Source organism: Chaetodon trifascialis, chromosome 21, assembly GCF_039877785.1.
Source record: "Chaetodon trifascialis isolate fChaTrf1 chromosome 21, fChaTrf1.hap1, whole genome shotgun sequence".
Taxonomy (NCBI): Eukaryota; Metazoa; Chordata; class Actinopteri; order Chaetodontiformes; family Chaetodontidae; genus Chaetodon; species Chaetodon trifascialis.
Window position 1 is genome coordinate 17,079,545 of NC_092076.1, and position 17,840 is coordinate 17,097,384.

General features: G+C 40.6%; 2 protein-coding genes across 3 annotated transcripts; both read right to left on the reverse strand.

Annotated features, from left to right (window-relative positions):
- Positions 1 to 683: 683 nt before the first annotated feature.
- On the reverse strand, positions 684 to 9,545 carry rbp3 (retinol binding protein 3). 2 transcript variants are annotated; one of them, XM_070990266.1, is made up of 5 exons: positions 6,839 to 9,545; positions 3,533 to 3,844; positions 2,982 to 3,172; positions 2,380 to 2,522; positions 684 to 1,634 (listed from the first exon to the last, which is right to left on the reverse strand). In XM_070990266.1, exons 1-5 carry the CDS (start codon positions 9,512 to 9,514, stop codon positions 1,309 to 1,311), a joined length of 3,648 nt encoding a protein of 1,215 aa, XP_070846367.1. In that variant the 5' UTR covers positions 9,515 to 9,545; the 3' UTR covers positions 684 to 1,308. The 2 variants fall into 2 exon arrangements, with proteins under 2 accessions (XP_070846367.1, XP_070846366.1); XM_070990265.1 differs by lacking the exon at positions 6,839 to 9,545 and having other exon boundaries at positions 3,533 to 4,830.
- A 4,512-nt stretch (positions 9,546 to 14,057) lies between these two features.
- Positions 14,058 to 16,127, reverse strand: gdf2 (growth differentiation factor 2). Its single transcript, XM_070991012.1, has 3 exons — positions 16,026 to 16,127; positions 15,636 to 15,957; positions 14,058 to 14,977 (listed from the first exon to the last, which is right to left on the reverse strand). Exons 1-3 carry the CDS (start codon positions 16,125 to 16,127, stop codon positions 14,058 to 14,060), a joined length of 1,344 nt encoding a protein of 447 aa, XP_070847113.1.
- Positions 16,128 to 17,840: the final 1,713 nt, after the last annotated feature.

Here is a 17,840-nt window from a genome sequence, read left to right on the forward strand (position 1 = left end):
CTTCCTCTGGTTGCTTTTTGGCATCTAGTATGCACAACAATAAAAGTGGTGTCTTAAGTGTGTTTCTCTATGGCTTATTGTGTTTTATTGCATTTTTACCAAGACCACAAAACATGTGATCAGAATTATTCTTTGACTGATTTTTTGTTCTGATCAGCATGATGCCATCACTCAGGACCTAAACCACTGAAACCACCAAAACATGTTCCAGCAGTCTTTGACATAATTGCCCCTAAACACTTTGTAATCTTAACAATTGTACTGTTTCTGACAAAAGACAAGGTTTCAGAAGCTGCATACCAGCCCCCTCAGGCAGCCCGTACTTGTGTTACAGTTCACTTCAGCCTTCCAAAATCTTCTGCTGCTTGTCTGCTGGGTGATTCTTAGACTTTATCTATTGTGGTACAGATGTAGAAGTCCATATTTTTGTGAACTAATGGTAGACGGTAGCAGAAATGTTTTGTTCTCTCTTTCCAGCTGTTGGTTCATGGTGTTGTAAGTGACAATTATATGTTATGACAAACTAATTTAGTTCTGTTTCAAATTAACAAATGAACTGCCAACATCTTCACTCCAGAATTTGTACATGATAAACTCATAAAATGACATTTGTATAATGAAATATTTTTTTTGTTGTCTTTGTTGCCTCCTCTGTTGATGTAAAACATAACACTCACACACTGTTGTTTTATATTTCAGTGTCTTTTTTTTATTGTGTCTCACCACTGACATTGATACAACCCAAGTGGGCCCACATGGCATAATGAACATATAGAATTTTCTATACACAATGGGGACATCGCGTGATGGTTTACTGACCAGAGCAACATGTGGATTTCTTCAAAGAGGTCCAAATTTCAAATAGAAAAGATGGTACATGAAACTTAGTTTGAAAGCATTTCGATGTGTGTTTACTGAATTTGTTTCCTCTCTTTTGCATGTGATTTCTCAAAAAAAAAAAAAAAATTTTTTTTGAAAGCTGTTGTGATGATGCTTTGACAACTGAACTTTGACACAGACTTATTCATACCCATTTCACAAGAGAATCAACTTCTCAGTGTCATTCATTCTCAAGATCTTTAAAAGCCAAAGAAAAAAAAAAGACGGAAATCCTATTGTTGAAACTTTGCATTACAGACAGGCTAAAAAGGCTTAGGGTTTGAGATGATGAATAACAATTATACTCTGTACTTACTTAATCTACATTCTTCAATGCCTAAACAAGCCTAGATTCTAAATCTTGAAACCATTTGGCTGCCAAAGCAAAAGTGACTGCTGAAACCCCCCTGGCTTTGTTCAAGACGTGGTTTACTTCTGGCCTGTAAAGTGCTTGTTTAAGATGTTCTTGGCAGTAACAAGGGCTTCGTCAGCTGAGACGGGTATGTGAGGTGCGATGCCAGCTCCCTCCCAGGCTGGGCCAGTGGAAGTGTCGGAGTGAACAGTGGGGATGCTGAGGAAGATGTCGGTCTCGCCAACATGGAAATTTTTGGGTGGGTGGGAGGCCCCGGCGGTGGTCTCTCCCACGATCATAGCACGGCCCAGGTTCTTCATGATGTAAACGAACTCCTCTGCAGCACCAGCAGTTGCTCCGCTGGTCAGGATGATCAGGCTCTTCCTGGAGCCGTACCTTGTGCCTGAGAAAGAGGATAAGAATGAGGCACAAGGTTAAAAATGTGAGGTAGATGAAGTGGAGAAGTGATGGATGCAGAACGAAAAGGGATCGATGAACATAATGGTATGATGAGAGTAATGATTTATGTAAAGAAAAAGATGAAGGGTGAGTAGCAATTGTGTAGCAATAATACCTCCCTTCAAAAGCATGCAGAAAACAGATAAGCATTGGGAATTCTTTCTGATGAGCATTCTTGCTCATCAAAGACACCTTTCATCGTGACTTGACTGTCCAAGATGACTTTAAAGACCCATCACTTATTTGAACTAGAATTGGCCACTAATTCCTGACAGCTTTATAGCTTATTCAGCTAATTGGACTGTTCATCCTTAAAAGTACAAAAGCTTCTATGTCGTGTCTTCTTCAGCTTGCATGAAACTTATTTTTGGCTATTTGGGGGCAGTGGACACACAATACTGATCTCCTTTTAAGATGATATGCCAAATTTGTTAGCGACCTGTTCCTAATTTTACTAATCCAGTAGATATGAAGCAATCTATGTTTTTATCTGCAGTTGTGTCTGTGGCCTCCTGCAGAATGCCAGTCTAATATAATTTTCATTTAGCTCTGTTTTTGTTCTCAAACAACTCCTGAGGGAAATATCTGGCTCTTCAGCTGCTAAATGCTATGCTAAATTCACCAACTACCCACCAGCTTAGTTGCTAACTGGAATCTAGGGCACAATGACTTGATTTTTGTTTTATTACCAGTGAGCTCAGGCAGGGTCTTGAGCTCTGTGGTGGTGCCAGACGGTCTGTCATACAACTTGTCCAGCACAATCTGCTTGTTGGCATCAAAGAAGTAAGAGCAGAAGCCTGAGATGGCTGTTGTTGGGCCACCAACGTTGTTCCTGCAAAAATAGTTACAGAACAATCACAGATAGGTTAGATTCATTGTGAAATTGAATGTTCCTTTCTGAACGTTTCACCAATGCAAGCATTGCTGAATGTGTTACCTCATCTTGGCTGGGATGTTGTAAGACAAGATGTTTTTCAATAACAACTTGTTCAAATTACTTTACTGTGCAACTGATAGGCAAAATGATCCTGACTGCCTTTTTCAGTCTAGAGTATATTAATCCTCTCAGTCTGCTGGTTGTGCATATTTCAAAATGATATAGATTGTCAATAAATAGCTAAATCTTTAAAAAACTATACAATACTATACTTTTACTGACTAGGTCCTCTGCTTCTCTATATCTATTTAGACATGGACTGATGAGCTTCAGCAGCTTTAGGAGATTTTCCAAAATGGACACACTGCATTTTGAACAGAAGCTTTGACTTGCTCCGTGAGCAGGATTACCAACCTGAGGTCAATGATCATAGCATCAGTGTTGACAACCTTGTTCCAGACGTGCTCAACAATAATCTGGGCGATGGCCTTGACTTCCTCAAAGTCTCCGAACATGTCAAAACGCAGGTAGCCGATGTTGTTCTCAAATATGTCAGTGTGGAAGGAGACTTTGATCAGCTCAATGTACATCTCTGGAGAATAATCCTGTGACAGAAGTAAGTGCAGCAACTTTTTTAACATAAGCATGGCCAAAATGTCTCATTTAAGTAGATAATAAAATAATATACACTATGTATTATTACCCAGTGCACTGCAAAGTCCTCTGCTTTAATTTGTTTTTAAAACATTGTGACAATTCCATTGCTAATACACATCACTGTAATTGATATTTGAAAATTTTGAAACCAAGAGCATTTAGAGCTCAAGTATAACAACTTCTAAATCCAAACTTTTTTTTATAGTAAAGAGGAATTCCATTTAAAACAGCCAACAAAAAGTAGCCAAGTGACAGTGAAAAATACTTTCATAACCCAAAAACAATATCAATATGCTCATGGGTCTCACCATGGGTGGCAGGGCTGGGGTGTTCCTGGTAGTCTTCAGGCTCTTGTCCCCGGACAGGGTCTTCAGGTCAGCAGACAGCTTCGCCTCCAGACTCTCCTTGGAGACAACTGTGCTGTACTCGCCATTTGCCAGGAGCCCTCTCAACTTTTCTGCAACATCAGCCCCGACATCTGCAAAGGCATAGTTGTCAGCAATCAGGGTTGCTGATCCCTCAATGATGGCTGGAACTTGGGCACGGAGGTTGACAATCTTGATAGCGGTAGCGAGGGCATCCTCTGCGTTGACCTCCACATCAGGGGTCACACCTGTAACCTCCCAGGTTGAGCCAGTGATGGGGTTGATGGACTTTGCAGTTGGCACGGTAATGTAGAAGTCAGTGTCACCCACTCTGAATTTATCAACTTTCACAGAGCCTCCAGCAGTCTTCTCACCCACAATGGTAGCCCTCTTCAGGTTCTGGAGGCAGTAGGCAACGTCCTCAGCAATGCCTTTGGTGTTTTTGCTGGTGAGGATAATGAGGGGTTTGGTAATGCCATATCTTTCGCCCAGCAGTGTGGACATAGAAAATAACTTAGTGGTGGTGTTTGAGGGACGATCATACACGCTGTCAATGTGAATCTGAGGCTCGGTTTCAGTGAAGTAAGACACAATATAAGGGACTCCTGAGATGTCGCCGCTGCCAGTATAGCGCAAGTCAAAGATGAGAGCTGAGGTTGGCAAGATTTTATTCCAGACCAGCTCTAAGAGCAAAGGGCCAACCTTGTCAGCGACTTCCTCCCCAAGGATATGATCAATCCTCAGGTAGCCAATGTTGCCCTCCAGGATGTCGAGCTTAATTGAGGTCTGAAGGACAGCAATGAGCTGCTCGGGGGGCAAGGGAGGCATCTTCGGTGGCACCACAGGGACATAGTTTGGCTCAAAGGAGACCATCAAGCGTGGGTCACTGACTGTGGACTGGACTCCAGCACTGAGAACATTAGCCAAGGATTCACCATCTGGGATGCTGAGAACCTCTGTGTTGCTGCTGGCTGCTCCAATTGCCTCCTTCATTCCCTCCAGCTTCTCTGGTGAGCAGTAATTGTCCATGACGATCTTTGCCATATCTACAATGAGGCTTGGGGCGAAAGAGGCGTGGATGAAGAAAACATTTCCCAAAATTAGCAGAGATGCTACCATGAAGAGAGCCTTCGCCATCTTTGTCAGTTGAGTCAGACCAAAAGTGAGTCGATGGGAAGTGGAGGTTGTTTAGCCGAACCTCCTTCTCTGAAGAGGTCCGTTGTCAAATGGCACTGTTTTGGCGCTCAGGTTTCTGTTAACACACACATAAGAGGATTTGCCCCACAATAACCCTCTAATCGTATTATCCTGAGTACTTCTGTAAGGCAATAACAACCTAGCCAAGTAGGTGTAGTAACATGGGGATGGTGGCAAAGATGGTAGTTTTAAATTTACACAAGGTATTTTAAACATCTATTTAAAGCTACCTCTGTCAAATAAGGTAAGATTTGTACGTGACAAATATCTAGAGAGGAATTAAAGGTCTTGAAAATACCTGTCCTGCTACGGTTAAGTTACTGTTCACTTATGAAGCCCCTTGGTGTCAGTATTCATTCATATATAACTTTTGTGTCATATTTGAAGATGAAAACACTAGAAAATGTTGAAAACTCATTATAGAATTCAACACAAAAACAATCAAAAACTGGTGTGTGGCCTACTCCTTAATCTGCATGGTCAAAGAGGAATGTCTGGAAAGTAAATCTAAAAGAATCCAGAACCACTTAATTCTTGTTTCATAAATGTGCTCATTTAATGACAGTTGTTCAGTTGTTGGTCGTTTTCTCTTTTCACAAGTGGCCTTGAGGGAGACTCAGTTTAGATTTGTTTGAGACTTGCTCCCTCTGCTGGTAGATTTGTAGTTAGGGAACAATAAACCGGAAACATCATTACAGCATACTGACAAAACAGAGCAAAAAAAAAAAAAAAAAAAAAAAGAAGCAAAAAATCAAAAAAATTTAGCAAAGCAATTCTACACAGTGAAATACATCAACATACATTTATATAATGACCAAATAATGTTACATGCATTAATATGGGTCAACAAAATATTTACCTAATAATATAGCAGACAATATTGAAACAGAAGAGAAAGAGGCAACTTCACATGATAAAAATTTAAATATCAAGGTGGGGTGGGAAGGTATCATATCAGTGGGAAGACTGTAATGAAATTTACTTCAAGAAACACAGATTTTTAATGCATTATTGTCAGTTTGAAGTTGTTTTATTTACAACAATCGCTGTTTACACTGAAATTGTTGTCATACATTATATTCTCTTGACTGTTCTTAATGCCAGAGAACATAAGTACATTTGAGTTTTGATCCTATCCACAGCTATTACATTCCCTTTTCTAATGAGATATACCTCAAATTCATCATTCAGTACAAGTTTCCCTGGATGAAGGAGTCAGGTACATACCTTCAATGTAAGATTTCACCAGTGAGATATATGCTGGTGTGGGATTCTGAGAAATAATATAAATGTTCAATGTTTGTCTTAAAACTGCCTATATTATTGTAAAATTTTGAGCAGCAATCAAATTTTGAGCAGAAATCTTCCTGTGTGTCTTTTTTCAATTCCTGCAAGAATATCAGCTTTGTGTTCAATTAACAGGCCTAGGTTTCACACTGAGTAAGTAAATTGAGTAAATTGAGACTAGATTTTCATTATACTTCACTAAATACACTTTTTTTGACATTATTCTTTGGTGGTGTGCCTTATGATTTTTCGAATGTAAAATATGTGCTGTGGCTCAAAAAGGTTGGGAATCACTGATTTACAAGGATCCCACCACTGTATTGAAGTGTGAAGAGGCCTCTGGAACCTTTCTCTGTCTCTAAACCAAAACAATAAAAGTGACATTTTTGTCATGATTCCTCTGTAATACAAAGTGATCTCCTCTCCAGTTACATTGTAGGAAAAGCTCTGTGATACACTGCTGCCTTAAATGAGGGATTAGTTATCAAAAACATTACTCAATTATTAAATTTAATTCGGACAAGAGTATTTTACAGTCTGTAGCTGTGGTTAGTGGACCATATGACTGGTTCATATGCCACACATAAAACTGACATGTAAGTGGTGTAAACACAAGACAAATTAAGTAATAGTTAGGGAATTAGAATACAACATGAGGAACTATTTTCCTTGCTCTCTCTTCAACAGCCTTGCTGCTATGATTCTCTGTGCTACAGGAAGAGCGTCACTTGCCTGAGCAATGACATGAGGCTCAACCCCTGACACACTCCACACTTTCCCAGTGATTGCACTCAACACGACCTGGTTAGGAATGGAGGCGTACAGCACACTGTCCCCAATCTGATAGGTTCCACTTGATAGAGACCCTCCAATGGTTGGTTCCCCAATGATTGTGGCCCTATTCAGGTCCTTCATAGTGCGGGTGAACACTTCAGCTGCTGACCCTGTCATATGACTGGTGAGGATGTAGACGTCCTTGGAGGACCCATACCGTTGACCCAGGACTTGAGGCAATGTCATGACCTCTGTCATGGTGGTTGTGGTGCGGTCAAAGACAGTGTAAAGATGCCGCAAAGATTCAGCATCAAAAAAATAGGTGCACAAGAGGGGGATGGCTGTTGAATATCCACCGGTGTTGTACCTCATGTCAATTATGAGGGCATCTGTGTTTACTATCTTGCTCCACACTAATTTTATCAGCTGAGGCCCGGTGGCTTTTACCACCTCTACATCTGCCATCATGTCAAACCTTAGATAGCCAACATTACCTGGCAGAAGCTCAATTTTAAACAAAGCATCAATCATGTATCCCACTTCTTCAGCAGTAGGAATCTTTGGGACATCATGAAGGGACTCAGGCTCGACATCACAATGGAAGACATGGAGACGGTGATCACCTGAGGTCTCTTGCAGGTCTGCTGTTAACTGAGATGCCAAAGATTCAAAGTCAACCACTGACCGATACAATCCCTCTGTCCATTTGCTTAACAGTACCTTGCTGACCTCTAGTGCTACTTCATGGATTGCATAGTGTTTTTCTAACAGTTCCCCAGTTCCCTCTATGAGGGACCTGAGCCCTCTGTGAAAATCTGCAATCTCGTGAACATGCTCCACAGCCTCTTCAGCTAACACAATGGCATCAGGGACCACACCACCTCCCAGCCAGAATTCACCATTGTTGTCTAAAAAGTTTATGAAAGGAACAGTGATGACAATATCTGTTTCCTCTATTTGAAAGGTCTTTGAGTGCATCAAGGTCCCAGATGTAATTTCCCCAATGACTGTACCACAATGTAAGGACTGTGTCAGGTAAGCAAACTCTTCGCCAACGCTTGCTGTGTAGTAGCTGGTCAACATGTAAACACCACGTCTGGAACCATAGGATGGGCCCGTAATTTGAGGCAGAGAGTCATATTCTGTTGTTGTGTTCTGAAAACTGTCATATATTGTGAAAAAGTGACGCTTTTGGGAGGCATCCTGCAGATAGGACAGTATAAGGGCCATAGATGTAGAGGATCCACCAGTATTATAGCGTAGATCAATAATCAGGTAATCAGTGTCTTTGAGGGGCTCCCATACCTTTTTAGCCATTAACTCTTCGAGTTTAGCAGAATACTTGACAAACCTGTCAAAGCGGAGGTAGCCAGTATTGTGTGGGAGAATTTCCACTTTGAATGTTGTATCAACCAGCTCTCTTAATAATTTCATATCGTCTGGAATGTTGTACAGCTCAGTGTCCTCTTCTGCTATGGCAGCATTGTCTTGCATGTACTTGATGATCAGCCGTGGATCATCAGACACAGTCTGGAGGTCCTGGTTGAGTTTGACTGCTAAGTCCTCCTCAGATACAACAGAGAATAAGTCCATAGATTGCAGATGTTGAAGAAGAGCTGGAATTCTGTCAGTAAAAGCATAGAACCTCCTGATTATGTCAGAGATACTCTGCACAACTTTTGGTATGGCACTCCTTACAGCCAGAAGGGACTTGGCTTTTGCGACAGCTTCTTTAGCAATGACATTTACTGTTGGAGAAACACCATTCACCTCCCAGCTCTGACCTGTGATCGGGCTGACTGATCTCGCCACAGGAACTGTTATATAGAACTCCGACTGAGCGATCTTAATCTTCTGGACCTTAACTGACCCACCAGCAGACCTTTCCCCAACTATGATGGCCCTCTTTAGGTTTTTTAACGTATATGCCACTGCCTCAGCAGCCCCCACAGTACGCTTACTGGTCAAAATAATCACGTCTTTCTTCTTTCCATACTTTTCCCCTATTATTGATGGCATGGTCCATAGTTCCCTGGTTGTATTTGAGGGCCTGTCATACACAGTGTCAATATGAATGAGAGGCTCAGGGTCTGAGAAAAAGGAGATTATAAAGGGGACCCCAGACAATTCCCCAGTTGTGCTGTACCTCAGGTCAAAGATCAATGAGGATGTTTGAGCAACTTTGTCCCAGATGTTATCCCTCAGCAGAGAACCAAGCTTTGCCACTGTCTCCTCCCCAATTATTCGATCAATCCGCAAATATCCAACGTTGTTCTCCAGGATATCCAGCTTGACAGAGTTTCTCACCAGCCAGATCAGCTGCTCAATGGGGAGCGACGGCAGTGTCTGTGGCACCACTGGAACGAAATTGGGCTCGTATGACACAGTCAAACGTGGATCGTTCAGTGCCCCTTGTACTCCAACTGTGAGCACAGCTGCCAGGGTCTTCCTGTCTGAAATCTGCAAAATTTCTCCACTGTTAATGGCTTGTTGGATGGCCTCCTGCATCCCAACCAGGTTCTCTGGGAAGCAGTAGTTATCCAAAAGAATCTTGGCCATTTCTAACACCAGGGCAGGCTGGAATGATGAGTTGACAGATGGAGTACAAAGGAGAAGCATCAAAAGCAGTGGTGGTGTGAGCTGTGCCATTGCGAATGTCTTCATCATCGCTGTAGAAAAGAGAAGTACTCTGTCGTCTGTTTCAGTGGGCTGTGATAATTCATGTGTCTGTGTTGAGGGATGTTGGTTTTTGTAGGAGGGAACACTGTCATTGTTGTTTTTTTTGGACAACAACAACATCAACATAAGAGGCTTTTGTCCCCAATAAACCTTTAATCGCATTATCTGTGGTGCTTCAGCCAGCAGACAATAACAGACAAAATAAAAAATGGTAAATGGGAGCCTGCGCAGTTGATATCTTTTCAAATACCAGCAGAATGCATGTCTGGGTTCCTACTTTTATTGAGTCTTATGTACTTGCTCTGTCTTTGTCCAAGGGGTGTAATGTACTTTACATAATTTAACATTATACAACCACATTGTAGTCTTATTCATGCTTGAATTACAGCATCATTTTCCAAATTCACCACATGCTTTCTTATTTATACTGACACTACCTCAACATTTCTTTTGGATGCAGAATAGGTTCGATGGACAGGAGAAACATGTTCAGGATGGACTGATTGAAGTGAAAGCCTGATCAGAAACTCTCTCTCTCCTTCACCCTCACTCTCTCTCCCTTGTCTGTTATGAAAGCTTATGGTGGTGTATTTTGGTGCAGTTGGTAGCTTTAGGGGTCATGTCTGGGTCGCTCTGCTGGTGACATGATTACACAGTTCATGGACACGTGGCAAAGCCTTCTTAAAGCACATGCAGGATCAGAATTGGGTAAAAAAAAAAAACCCCACACACACTCTGGGTATAGGAACAAAAGGTTGACTGGGAAGTCTTTGTCTGGGTTGAATGCTTAAGTATTTGTTCACTCTACTTTTTCTCCTGCCTTGTTATTTTTTTCCCCCACAGTATTGTTTCCTGTGCTCAGTTTTTTGTATTTTTTTAATTAAAATTAGTATCTTTTTTCTTTGGTGGATATTGTAACATGAAAGTATTCATTAGAATATGTTATTGAAAATGCTAAGTTGACACGTTTTCATCCTTTCATTTGATTCAAACTCTGTACGTGCTGAAAGTGTTAGACCTGCACGTTGAGCTTGAACCTGACATCAGTAATGACTTCAGCGCAGGATCCTGTAAGACCGTGATCCAGACAATTTTGCAGCTCAGAATTACAGCCAGACATTATCTCCATTCAAATGCTTGACGTGCTCAGCTAATCTTAACGACTTAACTATTAATACCACCTCATGCCTTACATAATGCAATCCCCTTTGCCTATTCTCGGGACACCAATCAAGACTTTTAAACACTGTATGCAGTCCTACATTGCCCTCATGTATCAAATATAAGAGCAGGCTAAATCAATTGTTTGGATTTTGAAATCCCTGAACTGTTGATGTACTTGAAGTACAACATCAACCACAGAATGATCATAAAAACAGGGACAGAAAAATTATGTAAAATAAGAAGGAGAATGACCTACTGTTAACATTATACCTCTCTCTATAGCGCCTGACTTTTCTTTCTTTTTATTAATGCTTTTTATAACTGATGCTATTTTGGTCCAAGAGTATTTTTGGGTTATGTAGGAGGGATGTACAAGTGCGTACATGAACTTGCCCCCTCATTGGTCTGCTCAGAGGTTTCAGCTCTGATAATTATGTGTCACTGACTTTAAATATTTATGAAACTGACACAAGATGAAAAGCTTTGACTGAGATTAGTTTGTTCTAGTTATTTCTGTGCTTCAGATTTAAGCAATATTTTCCATGTATATGTTGTTTTTTCTTCATTTGGCCTCTGAGTGGTTTAACTTGGATCTGACTGTCCTCTTACACAAGCAGCAATGATTACAATATGCCATATTCCTGTCATATCAGATCATTTACAGACAAGCAGAAGTTAGCAAACAGTCACAAAGTTAAAGGAACAGTACAACATTAAACTGTGCTCCTTATGGTACATATAATTTGAATTGTAATAACTGTATATTAAGTAACACCTTAAAGCACAATAAATGTTTGTTCCTCGACTGCAGGTAGATTCCAAGCAAAAATAGTGAGCTTAATTAAAAGTTCTTCAACACAGGTGTTTCAAGTTATTCTAGTTAATTAGGCTTTTGTTCAGGTTGAGGTGGGTGGAGCTGTGCTGGGAATTACCTGAGACTCCCAAACTCCTTCAAACATAAATGAACAAGAGAAGTCATGCAACGCTCCCACAGTCTGTGCATGAGCTTTTCTGCATCAGCCTTAACAGAATATCATCTGCTGTAGACTCACCTGACCCTTAACTGACAGGGTCTGCTGAAGAGATAAAAGGATGCACAGCTGTTTTCACTATCATCGAATGAGCCGGAGGATGCAATTCTAACTTTGCGAAGAGATTCAACATTTCCTACGGCTACTGGACTTTCTTACTGGTGAAATATGCCAGAGAAATTTGTGTTTCAAATGTCAGAATAACTCAGATCTGTAGAGATGCCTGAGAATAATATTCCTCTATAAATAATACACATAGAAATCACGTTTCCAGTTAATTTCTTTGCCTTTGAAAAGTATGAATGCTCTTTTCATTTACTCAAACATGAAAACAGATATTTCAATGTGGGAGTAAAAACAGGGAGATATTTTCTATGGCTTTTGGAAGTGGGACTTGCTAGTGAAGCAGCATTTGAATATCTATTTACTGTCAGAATAAATACAATTTTATCTCAGGTGTGATGGTTTCTGCACTACACTCGTCATAATCATTGAAGCCAATCATTGTGCAAAGGACAATGGTCCTGTCAGAAATGCTGCACCCTTAATCTTCAACACCCCATGTCACAGTAGCAAGAGGACAAGTGTAGATCATAAAACTAATGATGGCTGAATTCCATTTGATGGTCTTATCTCATTTGTGACATCTGTGCTTTCAGTGTGTGATGTGAAAAAGGCTTAGTTTAGTGATTTCCAACCAGCCACTGCAAAAGCACAGCAGGTTATTACAATAAGCACAGCTGCAGTCACTCTGCAGTCACTGATCCTTAATCTAGTGATCCAGACACATACATGCAAACAGACAATCACACTCATGCACAAGAGAGTGCAAACTTTTCCTTCTATCCTGCTGTATCTTATCCCCCAATAAAAGACATTGTACCAAAATGTATGTAGGAATGAAAAAGAACAAAGTAAATGTTGAATGTAGGTCACACAAAAGAGCACAAAGTCACTCTACTGGTAATCCACAGTTTTCACTTTATCTTGTTATATCAGAAAAGTGTCTTGTTTTTTCACAAAATCAACACATCAAGTAGGAATTGGAGGGAAAAAGACATAATGCCAAAAAGTAAATGTAGGATGAGCTCAGTAGACAAGATGAGCAACTACATTAAAATTTCATTTTGTTACAAGATTTTTATTCATTTCAGAGTAGGAAAGCATCAGTAACAAAATGTAGACACCGTAAGACACACAGTTAAATAAAAACTCTCCACTGGGAGCCACACAGTAAAAGGTCAGCAGCTTTATTATGGATTTGGCAGACTTAGACTTACTGCAAGTCTGGATGATTGCTATGAAAAGAATATCAACCTTATATACTGTGGATGCCCATGGTACAGTAGGAGATGTCTAGCAACACAGCCATGTATCAAATATGTCTGTACTGTCTGTACTGCTTTGCAAAGCAGACATATTTGATATACTGCAGTGGACGCAACATCAGCAACATAACATGCATGTATAAGCTGGCCATTCTGTACAAGTCTGTATGGTGGTAATTTACAGACCACTAAATATATATTAATATGAACAAATTAAAGTTACAATGATAATGTACACATTTACATTAAAGCTAGCACAGGATTAACATGTGAACAACTGGGATTAAATGTCATTCTATAAATGCCTACAGGTCAGTTTATTTGTTTTACAAGTATCACATTACTTATGGTTCTGCTGAAGCAAGGCTTTTTTAATCTTTCTCAAAAATAAAAACGTTGTTTAATAGTAGCTGTAGAAGTAAATAAAGACATCCATGAACAAACAAACATATGGACATTTTTTGGATTATTATTTTTTATTTTTACTTTTACTTTTTACATGCTTATTGTTCTGTTTTACATTATTTACCACATAAAAATACAATTTTATTAGTTTTATTAAAACACATAGGACCAAGGCAGTGTAAGGGAAAGCTTTATGTACATATAACTGCTATTAAATACCCAATGTAAAGATGTCTTTTTGCTTTGGTTTTCTGCTTGGTGGCTTTAACATGTGAAATGCTAAAAAAAACATGTTGTATGATTATCATGCTGCATTCCAGTCACATCACGGCTTTTGAATGAATGAATGAATTGAAGGATTAGCATGAAGTGTAAATGTAACATAGCATTGTTTCAGGGCTACTACCTCCCTATTTTAAGAAAATAACTAAGTAGCTATTTTAGGTAGGCATAGAAGGCATCCATGTTTCTTCTTAAACCTGGATTACTTTCCTTTTACTGGACCAATGGAGGGCATGAACATCAGACTGACTTGAACGAAATGCAGCATTAGAACCATCATAATCACCTGTGCTGCCACTAGAGCAAACCAAATCTCTTTGACTACCTGCAGCCACACTCTGCCACCTTCATCTCTTCATAAAGGTATCTAATAGTGAGGCGTCCGTTCTCCTGATACATGACTGTGATGGGGTCCAGTTTGATGGGAACACAGCATGCCATGTTGGCCTTCTTGGGATCCCTGATGTTCATCAGCGTCTGGATGAGGGCGTGTTTTGACGGAGTCGATTCGTCCGTCAGCGGGTGGTAACACAGGCCTCGACATTCGAAGGCGTCATATTCTGGAGGTGCCACGATCCAGCTGTCCCAGCCAATGTCCTTGAAGTTCACTTTGAGAGAGGTCCGTCGGCAGTACTCCCTCTCTGCCTTTCTTTTCTTTCTCCGTGGACGCTGAGCTTCTGGGATGTGGTTTGGAAGCTGATCTCCTGTATTCCAGTCGGCGCCGGAGTGTAAGATTGTTTCTTCCTCATGGAGGATCATCTCTCTTAATTCCTTCTTTGTCTCCCTCCTCCTGCTCCCCAGGTCATCTGAGAAGACTATCAAAGCTGCTGAGGTGTTATCTCCAGCAGACACACTCAAATTTAAACAGCCTGCTCCTTCTTCTCCACCTTTAGAAGCCCCACAGTCCTTCCTGTCCACCACTACATCAAAAGCAATTGCTCCTGGGCTTGACCTGATCCAGCTCTGAATAGCCGTGGTCACATCCAGTGTCTCCCATGTGCTCTGCAAGCCTGTCACCTCTTTGCCAACTAGTAGTTGGGTTGTGGATATGAAATTGTCATAATCCACTTCATAGACTTTGATGGTGGCTTTGAAATTGTGGGTGGTGACCCCTGACCTGGGATCTGGGAGGAAGAAGAGCTGTAGTTCAGCAGTCGTGATCTTTTCATGGTGGGGGATGCTGATGTTGAACTGCAGCCTGTGCTTTGACTTTGTGCCATTGGTCACAGAGAAAGTGATATCTGTTGGCGAGATGCAAACAGGTCAGAGGGTTGAAACAGCAACTGATATTTGTACTGTTTGACCTACCTTACTTTGATCAGAAGTGTCATTATCCAAAAAGAGGATTTAATGCTAAGATTAGCAAACTAGGCTAACTAGCTTTCACTTTGCAGGGTGTAAATCACTATTCCATATTTTGTATTTTGCCATTTCTTGGCCAAAAATATAAGTATTTCAGTCTGTAGAAACAGTAATTATGCTATCATGAGAATCATTCAAGAAATGCTCATGATTCCCAACCTAGAGCTTGGGGCTTTCACAAAGAGTCACAAGACAAATTTGAGGATCTGTGAGATAATTACCATTAATATCTTTCAATTTCTTTTTTACTTTCCTTCTCATAATTTAATTACAATTTACAATTTCTCCAGTGATTTAAGGGAAGCCTTTTAGATCTTTAAATAAAATAAAGCAAAATATCACTTTTGATCACAGTAATAAGGGGTCACAAGTAGACACAGATTCATTTTAAAGTGTTCACAGGCCAAAAAAGGTTGGGAGCCACTGGTTTAGAGGTGTATAGAATACAAAATGAAAGTGAACAATGTAACTAATAAATAAAAAGTGCCATTATTGAACATCTTACGTCTTTCATTTCAAAATTATAGCCAGTTATACCTTGGACAGTGAAGCTTCGTATGACATCAGACTGAGGGATTGCCGAGCTGTCCGAGGCGTACTTGTCGTAAAGCTCCATCATAAACTGAGGAGGGGAGATCTTGCTGTGCTCCTGAGGAACATCCGACAGGTTGAGTTTCCTCAGAAAACCCTCCTTCATGGTTCCCAGGAGGTTCTCCATCCTGGAGTCGGTGTCTTCCTCCTCCAGAAGGTCCTCCTCTGACAGCTGAGTGTAGAGTCCCTCAGAGTTCTCATTCTGGATGTCATTATTGAGAGGTTTACAGGTGCAGGAGCCAGTAGAAACCACCAGACTCAAACACACCTGGAACAGGAATGATCTGGAGCTCTGCATTTTGAAATGAGATTTTTTCGAAGCCACTGAGCTGGCACAAACTTTATCTTGTTCCCCGCTTGAAAACAGACTTTGCGATGGCAAGGTTTGAAAATGAAGATCCCAAACGCAACGACCACAGTCCTGATGTCCGCTCCCATGCTCCCAGAGTAAACAGGGGGACTTGTGTCAACCAAAATAGTAGCTTGGCCATGCTTATCACTGCCATTGATGCCTTCTTTTAAGCTTTGTTATCATTAGAGGGCTGGCTGCTAATGAAGACACTGTAAACACTTGACTGCGATAATGAGGCACTGGAAACTGTGAGGTTACTGACAAGCAGACATTTCTCACTCAGCAGCTAAGTAGAGCCAGTTGCTGCTTAAAATAGAGGAAACATTAACCACATTTTGTTGACTAGTATTATAAATGTTGTTAATTGCCCTAGATGATTACTTAGACTTTGAAGCTGATATTCCTCATCTCTTCCTCCATGTGCAGCCGTCATACCTTTCCTTTTCAACCTTGTAACTCTTCAAAACTATCCCAAAGATAATCTGATCCATCTTTGCTGTGCTGATTGCATACAGTAGGTTTTGCCTTGTTTCTGAGCTGAACTTGCCAGAGACCACCCTGTTGGACAAGCAGTGAGACTGGTGACCTTGTATGTTCCTCCTTGGATTTTCTGTGGAAGTTTGTGTAGGCGCGTTTGTGTTCATCCAAACTACCCTGTTCTTTATTCCATGGAAATAAGAAATGTAGAGTAATGACTTCCTTTGCACTTCAGGATTCTAAACAACAGCCAGATGTAAAGTGTTAGGAGCAACACATTTGAAAATGTTCATGAACTGATATAGGTTTATGGCAGGAATCTATAAAATCTGATAGGCATGAGAGCTCATTTCACACAACTGGAAAATGGAACAAAGGACATGATGGTAGTAGCCTTCATAACTACATCCTGTATGTTCTAGATGGATGATGGGATCTGCCCCGTGTTCCTGTGGGGGGTTTGAGCCCAAACCACAAGCCAATGAGTCTGGGGACGTTGGCCTGAGTCTGTCCTATCTTGGAATTTCTGTCTTTCACTCATGCAGTCACTCAGTACTTGGTTCACGCCGGGTTTCATAAAAATGCTTTCATTGTGGCCCTTTCAAGCTTTTAAGAGTTCCTCTCTATGGAGTCAATCAGTGATGAAAGGCCACGACAAAATCTACTGGCATGGATACGGCAAATAATGTAGGCATGCAGGAGGGAAACAAACACAGCGGGGACAACTGGACCGAGAAAGATCTGTGGTCATATTCCTTTAGACCAAATTACTGGGTTGAAATTTGTGCAGTAAAACCCTGTTTAATTATATAGAGTTTGGCTAATAGTCTATGGTTTTTGACAGTGGCGTCGTCGGGCCTGGATGTTTTATGAATTGCCCCGGATCTCAAAAAAATCATAATAATAAAAAAATAGGCCCAGATGTATTCATCTGTCAAACAAAGCATGCATCAAAGCCCTTGAAAATAATAGAATATCACTGATCAAAAATGCAAATATGTTTTTGTTTTGTCATTCAAGCAGTTTGGTTCCAGTATTCAACACTCATTCTTTTGCTTTCAAGTCAGGAAATACAGAAATGTTTCCTCCAGACTTTCTTTCTTATCAGGGTGCAAAAGGCTTTGAAACAACATTTAGACCGTAATGTAACATTTAAGCTGTCAAATTACAATTTTATCACTAATTATTCTTTAAAGCAAGTTTTTTTTGGCTACTTGGACGTAGAGGAACAAACTTTAAAACCAACACTGGAATATTATCACCTTGTCAAATTTATATGGTTAGCTGGAAGCAAACAGTTACCTACCAGTTAAGTATCCAAC

Excerpts from the sequence above, each read along its gene's own strand:
- rbp3 (XM_070990266.1), bottom strand. The coding sequence starts at position 9,514 with ATGATGAAGACATTCGCAATGGCACAGCTCACACCACCACTGCTTTTG. Across the intron at positions 3,845-6,838 it reads TCACTGGGAAAGTGTGGAGT|GTTACAGGTGTGACCCCTGA; the intron begins GTGTCAGGGGTT and ends TCAACCTGGGAG. Across the intron at positions 1,635-2,379 it reads GACCCTGCCTGAGCTCACTG|GCACAAGGTACGGCTCCAGG; the intron begins GTAATAAAACAA and ends CCTCTTTCTCAG.
- gdf2 (XM_070991012.1), bottom strand. The coding sequence starts at position 16,127 with ATGGGAGCGGACATCAGGACTGTGGTCGTTGCGTTTGGGATCTTCATT. Across the intron at positions 15,958-16,025 it reads CGGGGAACAAGATAAAGTTT|GTGTGTTTGAGTCTGGTGGT; the intron begins GTGCCAGCTCAG and ends TTCCTGTTCCAG. Across the intron at positions 14,978-15,635 it reads ACGAAGCTTCACTGTCCAAG|ATATCACTTTCTCTGTGACC; the intron begins GTATAACTGGCT and ends TCTCGCCAACAG.